This window comes from Nansenia antarctica (assembly GCF_963989245.1).
Source record: "Nansenia antarctica genome assembly, chromosome: 13".
Lineage (NCBI taxonomy): Eukaryota > Metazoa > Chordata > Actinopteri > Argentiniformes > Microstomatidae > Nansenia > Nansenia antarctica.
The window spans coordinates 31,309,557-31,324,037 of record NC_137683.1 but is presented as its reverse complement, the minus strand read 5'-3'; the positions used below and the strand labels follow the sequence as shown (position 1 = coordinate 31,324,037).

General features: G+C 48.1%; 1 protein-coding gene across 1 annotated transcript in view; it reads right to left on the bottom strand.

Annotated features, from left to right (window-relative positions):
• Positions 1 to 2,866: 2,866 nt before the first annotated feature.
• Positions 2,867 to 14,481, bottom strand: part of LOC308169531 (arfaptin-1-like) — a gene marked incomplete at its 5' end in the record, with an annotated part of 18,082 nt that continues 6,467 nt past the window's right edge. Inside the window, 6 exons of the mRNA XM_080544215.1 lie at positions 2,867 to 3,118; positions 5,620 to 5,794; positions 7,996 to 8,153; positions 9,513 to 9,734; positions 10,829 to 10,944; positions 11,546 to 11,642. Coding sequence (XP_080400341.1) covers positions 2,972 to 3,118; positions 5,620 to 5,794; positions 7,996 to 8,153; positions 9,513 to 9,734; positions 10,829 to 10,944; positions 11,546 to 11,642 — 915 coding nt within the window. The 3' untranslated portion in view covers positions 2,867 to 2,971. The remainder of the gene's footprint in view (positions 3,119 to 5,619; positions 5,795 to 7,995; positions 8,154 to 9,512; positions 9,735 to 10,828; positions 10,945 to 11,545; positions 11,643 to 14,481) is intronic.

The following is a 14,481-nucleotide window of genomic DNA, read 5'->3' as shown; positions in this document are numbered from 1 at the left end:
CCTGATATGCTTGATACAGTCTTTTTTTTTGTTGCAGCATCAATTTTAATGTTGGACCAATGCATTGCATCTAATTAAAATACAGGCAAATAAACGTCATTAAGTTTAAAGTACTATCTTGGCTGTCTTTTTCTCTCAACGCTTCAATAGGTAGATCTTGCCTTCACCAAGGCCGAGGTCAGGGATCTTGGGCTTAAAAAGGTTGGTGACCACTGATCTACAGTGTTCTATCTACAGCCTAGTGGTCAGAGAGGCCGGCTAGCTATCGGAAGGTCGCTGGTTCGATCCCCGCCTCCGGAGGGTGCTCTACTTAACCCCTAATTGCCCCAAGGGACACCGACTATGGCTGACTGACCCCTGTGCCTAGAGCACAAAAACAAAACAAGAATACCCCATTCCAACCAGTTGATTGACAGGTTGATTGCGTGGCAACAACAATTAAAATACCCCTCAGACCTCCTCTACCCTCCGCTCTGCTGCCACCAACCTCCTCAAGACCCCCAGGACCAAGCTCCGCTCCATGGGGGGTCGGGCTTTCTGCTGGGCTGCTCCCAGGCTGGGGAATGCTCTCCCTGACCACCTCTCTCCTCTCCTTTCCTCTCTCCTCTCCCTGACCGCCTCAGGGCACCACAGTCTGTGGAGGCTTTTAAACTAAGCCTTAAAACCCGCCTTTTTAATACAGCCTTTTGTTATTATTTTAAATTGTTTCTTCTTGTTTTTAATCTGTAACACTTTGAGATTTCCTTATGTCAAGTGCATTATACATACAGTATGTATTATTATAAATGTATTATTATTATTTATTATTATTAAAATAGTGGAAAAGTGAAGATCTATCTGTCTATCTGTCTATCTATCTATCTATCTATCTGTCTATCTGTCTATCTGTCTATCTGTCTATCTGTCTATCTATCTGTCTCTATCTGTCTATCTATCTATCTATCTATCTATCTATCTATCTATCTATCTATCTATCTATCTACTTACTTACCAACATGTCTGTCTATCTCTCTAACATTAAGACATGGTGAGAATCACAACAGTTTGGCATTGTTTGGTGTTTTTATTCACTTCGGATAACAAAAATACTCAATTGTCATACATCGCCATAGTTACATCGCCATAGTTACATCGCCATAGTTACATGGGCATGGTTACATTGGTAAATAGTTATTGCACACACCATTAATATGTTATATTTGGTCGCGTTCATCTTGACGGGAGACGTGCTTTAAGCACCGGGAAACGACAAAAGGAAAAAAAAAAACTGCAGACATGAACACTGCTAGGATGGAGGTGGAGGGAGGGGTACACACAGGACAGACAGACAGACAGGCAGACAGATTGGCAGACAGACAGATAGGCAGGCAGACAGACAGACAGATAGGCAGACAGACAGACAGATAAACAAGTTAACTCTCTCCCCTCTCTACTCTCTCTACTCTCTCCTCTCTCTACTCTCTCTCCCCTCTCCTCTCTCTCTCCTCTCTCTCTCCTCTCTCCTCTCTCCTCTCTCCTCTCTACTCTCTCCTCCCTCCTCTCTCCTCTCTCCTCTCTCCACTCTCTACTCTCTCCTCTCTACTCTCTCCTCTCTCCTCTCTCCTCTCTCCTCTCTCCTCTCTCCGCTCTCCTCTCTACTCTCTACTCTCTACTCTCTACTCTCTACTCTCTACTCTCTACTCTCTACTCTCTACTCTCTCCTCTCTACTCTCTACTCTCTACTCTCTCTACTCTCTCCTCTCTACTCTCTACTCTCTCTACTCTCTCTACTCTCTCTACTCTCTCTACTCTCTCTACTGGAGGACAATCTGTCCGTTGTGTGTGATTGAACATCTTTGGAAACACACACGTTAGGACGTTAGAAAGTTAGAAAGTGCTGTTGCTGTGTTTGGAACGTAATAGTACAAAGTAGGAGGTGGAGATCAGAGGTCTGGGGACAGGGAGGGATGGTGTCAAACACCCCATTCTGTGCCATGCATGACAATGGGTCCATCCTCTGATTTCTACCTCCACCAGCCTCCCCTGGTGTTCTACCTCCCCCAGCCTCCCCTGGTGTTCTACCTCCTCCCCCAGCCTCCCCTGGTGTTCTACCTCCCCCCCAGCCTCCCCTGGTGTTCTACCTCCCTTGGTGTTCTACCTCCCCTAGCCTCCCCTGGTGTTCTACCTCCCCCAGCCTCCCCTGGTGTTCTACCTCCCCCAGCCTCCACCAGCCTCCCCATGTGTTCTACCTCCCCCAGCCTCCCCTGGTGTTCTACCTCCCCCAGCCTCCACCAGCCTCCCCATGTGTTCTACCTCCCCCAGCCTCCCCTGGTGTTCTATCGATGCATGCATGGAGGATCAGGGAGCTAATCCATCCCCCTGCATCAGATCTTTGGTCCAGTGGTTTAACTGGCCGTGTTAGAGAGCTGTTGCAGTGGTTTAACTCAGGCTTTACCGGGGGAAGTGAGAGAGGGGGAGACAGACAGACAGACAGGCGCACGCACAGACAGACAGACAGGCAGGCACACACACAGACAGACAGGCACACACACAGACAGACAGGCACACACACAGACAGACAGACAGACAGGCATATGCACACACACAGACACACACGCATGCAAGCAAGCAGGCAGGCACACACACACACACACACACACTCACACACACACACTCACTCACACACTCACACACACACACTCCCAGGGTGGCTAAGAGGATTAGGTCGGGGGGGTGGGGGGGCCCAGCTACACAAAGACAGCCTGTGCAGCGGTCAGGGCCTGGAGTTTACCCCCCGCCCCCCCCCACCTGACCTGAACAGGAAAAGCTGTCCAGCCAGGGGAGGGGGCGGGGCCAGGGGAGGGGGCGGAGTCAGGGGAGGGGGCGGAGCTGTCCTTCAGTCGGGGGGTCCTCTGTCCTGGGCGTGTTGAGCGGGTGGAGGAGGGTGAGGTTGGGTGGAGGTGCTGGTGGAGGTGGAGGTAGGGAGGGGAGGTTAGCTCTCCTCTAGCCAGGAGGGAGGCTCCGCCATGGGCATGCCGAGCCGGGTGGTGGCCTGGTGCTCCAGGTGCTGGTGGGTGGCAGCGTGGCTGGAGGCCACGGCCGCGTGGAGGACCAGCAGCTGGTTGTGGAGCACCTTCACCTGGACGGACACACGGAGGAGAGGAGGTTTCAGAGGGTGCCTTTTCCATATTCAGGCCTGCCGCAACGCTGCACAAGCACTCCACTGTACAGCCTAGCATGTTCAGTCTGTACAGCCTAGCATGTTCAGTCTGTAAAGCCCAGCATGTTCAGTCTGTAAAGCCCAGCATGTTCAGTCTGTAAAGCCTAGCATGTTCAGTCTGTAAAGCCTAGCATGTTCAGTCTGTAAAGCCTAGCATGTTCAGTCTGTAAAGCCTAGCATGTTCACTCTGTAAAGCCTAGCATGTTCACTCTGTAAAGCCTAGCATGTTCAGTCTGTAAAGCCTAGCATGTTCAGTCTGTAAAGCCTAGCATGTTCAGTCTGTAAAGCCCAGCATGTTCAGTCTGTACAGCCCAGCATGTTCACTCTGTAAAGCCTAGCATGTTCAGTCTGTAAAGCCTAGCATGTTCAGTCTGTAAAGCCCAGCATGTTCAGTCTGTAAAGTCTAGCATGTTCAGTCTGTAAAGCCTAGCATGTTCAGTCTGTAAAGCCTAGCATGTTCAGTCTGTAAAGCCCAGCATGTTCAGTCTGTACAGCCCAGCATGTTCAGTCTGTAAAGCCTAGCATGTTCAGTCTGTAAAGCCTAGCATGTTCAGTCTGTAAAGCCTAGCAAGTTCAGTCTGTAAAGCCTAGCATGTTCAGTCTGTAAAGCCTAGCATGTTCAGTCTGTAAAGCCTAGCATGTTCAGTCTGTAAAGCCTAGCATGTTCAGTCTGTACAGCCTAGCATGTTCAGTCTGTAAAGCCTAGCATGTTCAGTCTGTAAAGCCTAGCATGTTCAGTCTGTAAAGCCTAGCATGTTCAGTCTGTAAAGCCTAGCATGTTCAGTCTGTAAAGCCTAGCATGTTCAGTCTGTACAGCCTAGCATGTTCAGTCTGTAAAGCCTAGCATGTTCAGTCTGTAAAGCCTAGCATGTTCAGTCTGTAAAGCCCAGCATGTTCAGTCTGTAAAGCCTAGCATGTTCAGTCTGTAAAGCCTAGCATGTTCAGTCTGTAAAGCCCAGCATGTTCAGTCTGTAAAGCCTAGCATGTTCAGTCTGTAAAGCCTAGCATGTTCAGTCTGTAAAGCCTAGCATGTTCAGTCTGTAAAGCCCAGCATGTTCAGTCTGTAAAGCCTAGCATGTTCAGTCTGTAAAGCCTAGCATGTTCAGTCTGTAAAGCCCAGCATGTTCAGTCTGTAAAGCCCAGCATGTTCAGTCTGTAAAGCCTAGCATGTTCAGTCTGTAGAGCCTAGCATGTTCAGTCTGTAGAGCCTAGCATGTTCAGTCTGTACAGCCCAGCATGTTCAGTCTGTACAGCCCAGCATGTTCAGTCTGTACAGCCCAGCATGTTCAGTCTGTAAAGCCCAGCATGTTCAGTCTGTAAAGCCCAGCATGTTCAGTCTGTAAAGCCTAGCATGTTCAGTCTGTAAAGCCTAGCATGTTCAGTCTGTAAAGCCCAGCATGTTCAGTCTGTAAAGCCTAGCATGTTCAGTCTGTAGAGCCTAGCATGTTCAGTCTGTAGAGCCTAGCATGTTCAGTCTGTACAGCCCAGCATGTTCAGTCTGTACAGCCCAGCATGTTCAGTCTGTACAGCCCAGCATGTTCAGTCTGTAAAGCCTAGCATGTTCAGTCTGTAAAGCCTAGCATGTTCAGTCTGTAAAGCCCAGCATGTTCAGTCTGTAAAGCCTAGCATGTTCAGTCTGTAAAGCCTAGCATGTTCAGTCTGTAAAGCCCAGCATGTTCAGTCTGTAAAGCCCAGCATGTTCAGTCTGTAAAGCCTAGCATGTTCAGTCTGTAGAGCCTAGCATGTTCAGTCTGTAGAGCCTAGCATGTTCAGTCTGTACAGCCCAGCATGTTCAGTCTGTACAGCCCAGCATGTTCAGTCTGTACAGCCCAGCATGTTCAGTCTGTAAAGCCCAGCATGTTCAGTCTGTAAAGCCCAGCATGTTCAGTCTGTAAAGCCTAGCATGTTCAGTCTGTAAAGCCTAGCATGTTCAGTCTGTAAAGCCCAGCATGTTCAGTCTGTAAAGCCTAGCATGTTCAGTCTGTAGAGCCTAGCATGTTCAGTCTGTAGAGCCTAGCATGTTCAGTCTGTACAGCCCAGCATGTTCAGTCTGTACAGCCCAGCATGTTCAGTCTGTACAGCCCAGCATGTTCAGTCTGTGTAGTGACGATTCAGAAGATCTCATCTACACTTCCCTTCCTCTCCTTGGATGGATCCCTCCCTCCCTCCCTCCCTCCCTCCCTCCCTCCCTCCCTCCCTCCCTACCCCCCTCCCTCCCCCCCTCCCTCCCTCCCTCCCTCCCTCTCCCCCCCACCTCCCTCCCTCTTTCCCCCCCTCCCTCCCTCCCTCTCCCCCCCACCTCCCTACCCCACTCCCCCTCCCCCCCTCCCCCCCTCCCTCCCTCCCTCCCTCTCCCCCCCACCTCCCTCCCTCCCCCCCTCCCTCTCCCCCCCACCCTCCCTCCCTACCCCCCTCCCTACCTTGTTCTCCTGCAGAAGCTTGAGTTTGACTGACAGGTCGTCGCGGGCCCTCTCGTACTTCTGGCGGTGGTCCTGGAAGGTGACCTGGGCGTGCTCCAGGCGGGGCAGGGTGGCGGCGTCACGCGGCCCCAGGTTCAGCTCCTCCAGGTCACAGCGGTAGGCGTCGTACTCCACCCTGCAGGTGGAAGTGAACACACGTAGGAGCATAGGGGGAAGGTACGACACACATACTGCATAGGTGGGAGGTACGTCACACATACTGCATAGGTGGGAGGTACGTCACACATACTGCATAGGTGGGAGGTACGTCACACATACTGCATAGGCGGGAGGTACGTCACACATACTGCATAGGCGGGAGGTACGTCACACATACTGCATAGGCGGGAGGTACGTCACACATACTGCATAGGCGGGAGGTACGTCACACATACTGCATAGGCGGGAGGTACGACACACATACTGCATAGGCGGGAGGTACGACACACATACTGCATAGGTGGGAGGTACGACACACATACTGCATAGGTGGGAGGTACGACACACATACTGCATAGGTGGGAGGTACGACACACATACTGCATAGGTGGGAGGTACGTCACACATACTGCATAGGTGGGAGACACACAACTGCATGCTAACTGCTGCTAACACCTTACTAGAAACACACCCGCATGCTAACTGCTGCTAACACCTTACTAGCTACACATCCGCATGCTAACTGCTGCTAACACCCTACTAGCCTACACGTGTGTTTATCTGACTGATACAGGTGTGTTTACCTTGCTGCTACAGGTACTAACTGCTAAGCTAACCCCCTACTAGCACCCTGCAGGGCAGACACACACACACCCGCATGTAGGGTGACCAGGTCCCAACAAACCAAATGTGGGACAAGGAGTATGTTTGTGTGGGACAATGTGGGACACCCTCTCAACAGGCCTGGATCGAACTTTAGGTGCCCCTGGTAGCATCCCCCCCCCCGGCCGAGAGAGCTATGTCTATCCAATTATTTTCTTAATATATGTGCATTTCCATTCTGTTTCCTATTCTATTTGGTTTATTTAGTAGCATCCAATAGACTATGCAGATAAAAACAAATATATCTTATTTGAATGTGCACCTCATAAAGTATCTGTATGGAGCAGAAAGTGAGGTCAAAGTGCAGTATCAATTTAGTATATTAATAAAGAAAAGTAGCATGACAGTTAGACCTGTAGATGATTGAGTATGTAGGCTATCGAGCTAGCTAACTTGTCTCCCATTTGCAACACAAATGTGACAACTGCCAATGAAAAGGGCTACCTGTAGGCAAAATAATTTTTCTGTTTTTTACATGTGCTTAAACTACAGATTGTAAGCTTTCAAATGATGCATCATACATTGAAATCGGAAACAAATTGAAGACGACATGAGTATTTGAAAGTTGCTACACTTGAAATCACTAAGCACAGAAAATCCCCATCAAAGATAATGAATCCCCATCAAACAACAAGAAACAAAGTCATTGTGTTATAGATTACACTTATTTAATGAACGTAAAACTGTTCGGAAAAATAACGAGTGGGTACTTCACATCTTCGAGTTGAATGTTAGCTAAAAAAACGAAAATCGAAAAAACAAACAAAAAAAATTTCAAGACGAATTTCACGTCTTTCTCATTTCCGAGAGGTGTCTGTTTACATCAAATTGCAACACAAATGCATTGACATAGGTGTCAAGGCTAAGGCGCGCACACACTACTAGACGAAAACAACAACGAAAACAACACACAATGACAGTGATAACAGCTAGTCAAAGGATAAACCAATTGCCCAAGTCATTTTTCAGTTTTTAGATAGCCTGAAACTACAGATTGTAAGCTTTCAAATGATGAGTCATACATTGAAATCGGAAAAGAATTGAAGACGACACGAGTATTTGAATGTTGGTGCACCTCAGACAGAGACTGGGAGAAAAATCACTCTGCTGCAGCAACAAACGCTGTTAACAGCTAGCGGCTAACAGTGGTACATCGCTACAAACGTCTAACTACGTTTTTATAACATCACACAACATGCTGATAGAACATGAACATGCTAAAAACACATAAATAGATGAACACTGTAGTCCTTGCTTTTGAACACGTCCTAAAACGAAAGTGGTCCCTTACCAGAAGCCTACGGCAAACGAGAACAGTGAATCTAATCCTGAAAAAAGTATTTAGTGATAGTTAAAATATTGTTTATTATATCGAGTGGGTACTTTAAAACTTCAAGTTGGTGTTGTGGAAAAAACAAACAAAAAAAAACTAGATATTGTTTCACTTTGGTGACATCTGGTCACCCTACCCGCATGCTAACTGCTAACACCCTACTAGCCTACATGTGTGTTTACCTGGCGGTCTCGTAGTGTTTGATGTTGACCATGGTGTCCTCCATGGTCTTGTTGACCAGCGTGTCCATGTCGGCGGTGAAGGTGTTCATGGCCTCCACCACCGACTCTCCGCTCTTGGACAGGAACTTCTGGGTGTCTGCGTTCACGCCAAACTCCACCTGAGGAGGCGCCAGAGGGACGGCGAGAAGAAGAGTGGAGAGAGAGAGAGAGAGAGAGAGAGAGAGAGAGAGAGAGAGAGAGAGAGAGAGAGAGAGAGAGAGAGAGAGAGAAGGCCCTGAGCCATTGATCTAAGACCAGATCCTAATGCAACCAATCAGGGGGGGTGGATTTGACCCCTGGAGCACCTGACCCCTGACCCCCATGGACCATCTGACCTCTGGACCATCTGACCCCTGACCTCCCTGGACCAGTGGCGAGGGGTGAAATGGGGCGGCATGTAGCCTAGCGGTCAGTAGGCAGTGGCTGTTTGGCTAATGAAACCTTGTCTGTGGGGCGCTGAGTAGGGCTGGGCGGTGTTACGGTAAAACTGTAAACAGCGGTTACATTTGGGGACAGTTCAACGGTGTAAAAAATTGGAAACCGCCCAACCCTAGCGCTTAGCGGCGTAGCGCACCATCCTGACTTCCTGTCATCCTTCCTGTACTTCCTGTCTCTACCCCAATAAAGCAATAATAATAATAATAAAAATAATAAAAATAAGAATCCTACTACTACTACTACTACTACTACTACTACTACTACTACTACTACTACTACTACTACTACTACTACTACTACTACTACTACTACTACTACTACTACTACTACTACTACTACTACTACTACTACTACTACTACTACTACTACTACTACTACTACTACTACTACTACTACTACTACTACTACTACTACTACTACTACTACTACTACTACTACTACTACTACTACTACTACTACTACTACTACTACTACTACTACTACTACTACTACTACTACTACTACTACTACTACTACTACTACTACTACTACTACTACTACTACTACTACTACTACTACTACTACTACTACTACTACTACTACTACTACTACTACTACTACTACTACTACTACTACTACTACTACTACTACTACTACTACTACTACTACTACTACTACTACTACTACTACTACTACTACTACTACTACTACTACTACTACTACTACTACTACTACTACTACTACTACTACTACTACTACTACTACTACTACTACTACTACTACTACTACTACTACTACTACTACTACTACTACTACTACTACTACTACTACTACTACTACTACTACTACTACTACTACTACTACTACTACTACTACTACTACTACTACTACTACTACTACTACTACTACTACTACTACTACTACTACTAATAATAATACTAATAATAATACTAATAATAATACTAATAATAATAAAAAATAATAATAATAAAAGAATACTACTACTAATAATAATAATAATAAAAACATTAAAATAAAAACATAGTTAGTTTGACACTCACGTGCAGCGACGGCGTCTTCACGCTGAGGTCGGCGAAGGCGTCCCCCAGTGTCTTCTGGGTATGACTGACATGGGTCAGCTGGATGGCCAGCGTCTGCGCCAGGCGCATCACGTTGTCGTAGCGACGGCGGTCGTCGCGGATTACTTCCACGCGTGTGTCCAGGTCCGGGTCCACCGTGCGAGAACCACGGCCCATCTTCTCTGACAGAACCTGCCTGGTGCACTGGAGGGGGGGGGGGTGAGGAGGGGAGAGGGGAGGGGGAGGGGGAGGAGAGATAGAAGGAGGAATGTTTATGAATGAATGAATGAATGAATGGTCTTTATTGTCATTGATATAGTACAGGTACCAAACAACGAAATTTGGGAGGGGTGGCTCCCCTGGTGCTAGGAAAGAAAAAAAAAGAAAAAAAAACAAGAAGGGAAAGGAGCTGGTTTACATAAATAAAGGCTATGTACACTATCCACTATACTATACTGTACAAATAAATTCATTCATTCATTCATTCATTCAAAACACTGTGCTGTACTCTATGCTATGCTATACCTATTCTAACATTTCCTATTCTCTGCAACCTTATGTACCCTAGGGTTGTCATATTGCACATAGTGTTATTGCACATTAATTTAAAGTGTCGCAGTTTGCAGGCTTGAAATGTACACATTTGTGCCTCAGCACTACACCTGATTTTCAATCCAGCAGCTGCCATCAATCCCTCCAGACTGTCCAGGGCCCAGAACCTAGGTCTTTGCTGTGTTCAGGGCCTGGATGGCCCTGGGGTAGAAGCTGAGCTTCAGTCTGTTTGTCCTTGCGAACATGGTCCTGTACCGCCTGTTCGAGGGCAGCCGAGCAAAGTGTTCGTACCCAGGGTGGGATGGGTCTCTGGAGATCTTGGAGGCCTTCCTGAGGCAGCGTGTGTTGTACAGCTCTTCCAGAGAGGGGAGGGGGGCGCCGGTCTCTCTCTCACCCTCTCTCCCTCCCTCCCTCCCTCTCTCTCCCCCTCCCTGCGTCCATGTGTGTTGTCATGTTTACCTCTCTCTCTTTCTCTCGCTCTCTCTCCCCCTCCTCCCCCTCTCTCCCTCCTCCCCACTCCCTCCCCTCTCCCCCTCCCTCTCTCTCCCCCCTCCCTTCCCCTCCCTCTCTCTCTCTCCCCCACCCCCTCCCTCTCTCCCTCCCTCCCTCCCTCCCCCCCTCCCCCTCCCTCCTCCCCCTCTCCCTCTCTCTCCCCCACCCCCTCCCTCCTTCCCTCCCCCCCCTCCTCCTCTCTCCCTCCCACCCCCTCCCCCTCCCTCCTTCCCTCCCCCCCCTCCCTCCCTCACCTTGTATGTAGTAATGCTCCACTTGCGGACGCGTTCAAACTTCTCGATGGCGGTGGTCTTCTGGTTCGCCATGACAACCCCAGGTGTGCTGGTTGGTGTTGGAGTCTGTGCAGGGTCTGCAGGGGTCAAGGGTCAGGGGTCAGTAGATGCTAAGAGGGACGCTTGGGACAATCCAACCCTTACCAACCTTAACCTTAACCTAACCTCGACTTTAACCTTTACCTAACCTCAACCTTAACCTTTACCTAACCTCGACTTTAACCTTTACCTAACCTCGACTTTAACCTTTACCCTAACCTCAACTTTAACCTTTACCCTAACCTCAACTTTAACCTTTACCCTAACTGTAACCCTAAGTTAGGGTATATCCCTAACTTCAGTAGGGTGATGTCATAGCAGAAGTCTATACACCTAACCAACCTCTTGAAGGGAAACACACGACAACAGACATGGGTAGATGATGGGTAGACAGCAGGGGAGGCTGGTGGAGGTAGACATCAGAGGCCTGTTGTCATTGGGAGGATGGAACAGGATTGGTGAATGGTACCAAACACAACTGACAACGAGTCCGTCCTCCGTTTCCTACCTCCACCAGCCTCCACCAGCCTCCCCCAGCCTCCCCCAGCCTCCCCCTGCCTCCCCCAGCCTCCCCCTGCCTCCCCCAGTCTCCCCCTGCCTCCCCCAGCCTCCCAGACAGACAGAAGGTCGACGTTTTACCCTCATCCTGCTCGGCCTCCGCACTGCCCTCGGCAAACGCCTCGTCATGGCAGGAAATGACAACATCGCTCATGTGGTTCAACTCCGCGGGATCCACCTGGACGTGAACACACGGAGGAGCATAGTCAGGAGGTACGTCACACATACTGCATAGGCGGGAGGTACGTCACACATACTGCATAGGCGGGAGGTACGTCACACATACCGCATAGACGGGAGGTACATCACACATACTCGTCACACATAGACCCCAGCCACCCCAACCACAGTCTGTTAGACCCCAGCCCCTCCAACCACAGCCTGTTAGACCCCAGCCACCCCAACCACAGTCTGTTAGACCCCAGCCACAGCCTGCTAGACCCCAGCCCCCCCCCCCAACCACAGTCTGTTAGACCCCAGCCACCCCAACCACAGTCTGTTAGACCCCAGCCACTCCAACCACAGCCTGTTGGACCCCAGCCCCCCCAACCACAGTCTGTTAGACCCCAGCCACCCCAACCACAGTCTGTTAGACCCCAACCCCCCCAACCACAGTCTGTTAGACCCCAGCCACCCCAACCACAGTCTGTTAGACCCCAGCCACCCCAACCACAGTCTGTTAGACCCCAGCCACCCCAACCACAGTCTGTTAGACCCAGGGTTTCCGTTAACCGGTAATTACTGGTCTTTGTCCGGTAAAATTTGTTGAAGTCCGACAAATTGAAATCTCTTCGGTCATAATGTCCGGTGAAAATAATTCCCTCTAAGCACAATTTGAATACAATTCGCTAAAGTTCACATTCTGATTCCTTCTATATTAAAAAAGATGAATATATAGGGTATATATTTCTTTTATTATGATATGATTTGACGCCGGCATGATGATGACTCCTAATGTGTAGGCTAGCCTATGCGAAACAGCGGCGGCAGGGTTGCCAGATGGGATTGACAATACAGCCTAACCAGTCTATTACCGCTAAACCCAGTAGCCCATTCGGCGATAACCCGGCCCATCTGGCAACCCTGCGCAGCGGGCCACCATAATAATAACTTTTATTTGTATAGGCTAGCGCTTTTAACCTGCAAACGTTGCAGCTCAAAGTGCACCATAGCGAGCGAGAGGTAAAACATGGCAAGACAAAGTAAGCCAGTGTTTCCTCTACATGCATTTATTGGTGGCGGGCCGCCACGATGGAATTTCCTCCGCCACGAATTGATTCAGTCCACTAAAACAAAACAAAAAAAGTTCTCAAAAAAAAAAAAAAAAAAAAACACATTTTAGCTGATTAAAATATATCTGATCCTAGATCAGCGCTATAATGGATGAATTTGAGCTCGTGACGGTGAGAAGGGAGAAGAAAAGATGGATGCTAATGCTAACGCGGGAGCAGCTGCAGTCCAGAGAACGGCGCCAGTTTCAAGTGCTACGTTAGCAGACATTAGCAAGTCAAAAAACGATTCTTATGTGCCGTCACTTTAGCAACGACACAGTATTGTCAAGGGGAAAAGAAGGGGAGACGATTTTTTTATTGACAACGGAATTACATGCTGGAAAAACATGCAGCTAAAATTCAGGGAACATTTGGACAATAAGAGACACACGGGAGAAGTACGGGAAAACAGGGCTCATGTGGGTCTCATCAAAGGTAAGAGTTTGTTTTCTTTAACTCAGCTGATACTCAGCTGTTTACCGAATGCTCCATCTGACTGTGATTTTACTTCTGTAATGTGGTGGGTTGACAATTCACGCACGGAACTATAGGTTGAGACTATTGTTCCGTCCGTAGTACCCAAGTTGTTTAGACTGTTCTATTTACTGCTTGAGTGTGTTGTTGACAATCGTTCATGTCCTTCATTAAACGTTTAGCTTTGTCATTTGATACGCCGCCTACGACTACCATCTCTCTGCACTACAGTAAACAGTTAATCAGTAACGTTAGCCGCTTTTGTGCTCATGTAGGCCTACTTCGTATTATATTATAGCTGATGATCTTTGTGTGTGTATGTGACTGTCAGTCACAAGTTTATATTCTGTATATTCATAAAAAAAATTTTTGGGCCATCCTCTAGTTTTGGCTGTGATTAGAAAAAAAAAAAAAAAAAAAAAACGTTTTGAGCGCGCGTGCGCGTTTCATGCGCGTGCACGCGTAAAAAATCGCACGCGGTCACGGCCACCCGCCACCATTGTAAAAATTCCTGGAGGAAACACTGTAAGCTTAACAATTACTTCATGAAACCAAGCTACAATGAGTCTGAGGAGAAGTCTGACTGTAAAGAGATGTAGGCGGCTCGACGGTTCCGAGTTAAATGGAAAGAACATTTCCCCTGGCTGCGTTTAGATGGGGAAGGAAAATGTTCTGCTCACCGTGCAAAACATCGGGGAGGAATAACGGATTCACGAGAGGAGCAACGAATATGAGAATGTCGGCTCTCACTGATCACAGGCGGTGCAGTGAGCACATATCGGCGGTCAGTTTGAGGCAACAGCAAACCGCTATGAAAGGCCACTGTGAGCAGGCTAATGAAACGGCTAACAATAAGCTGCACTCTCAGCTACAAGTTGCATTTCACATGGCAAAAAATGGCATTGCATGTCATCAGTATGTGGGACTGACTGAGCTACTGAAAGCAGTTAAGGCTCCAGATTGTGTCTTGAGTGAGGGCACCGCCACAGCGACTCCGTTGACAATGTGGCGCGCGTTCAGCGCTGGACATGGCATAGCGCGCATGCGAATCATGAAAGCCTATATTATATCTATATTATATTATTATATAGCTCGCATCTAATCGTATCGGATGAGAAATAGACATTAAACGGCATATATAGGCTACACAACAGCTAATCACTGCGACAAACAGCTATATTATATATGAATATGATGACCGGAATATCTCACGTTTGTCCGGTAAATTGAAATCTTCCCGGACACGTTGACCGGCACAAATATTTTCTAACG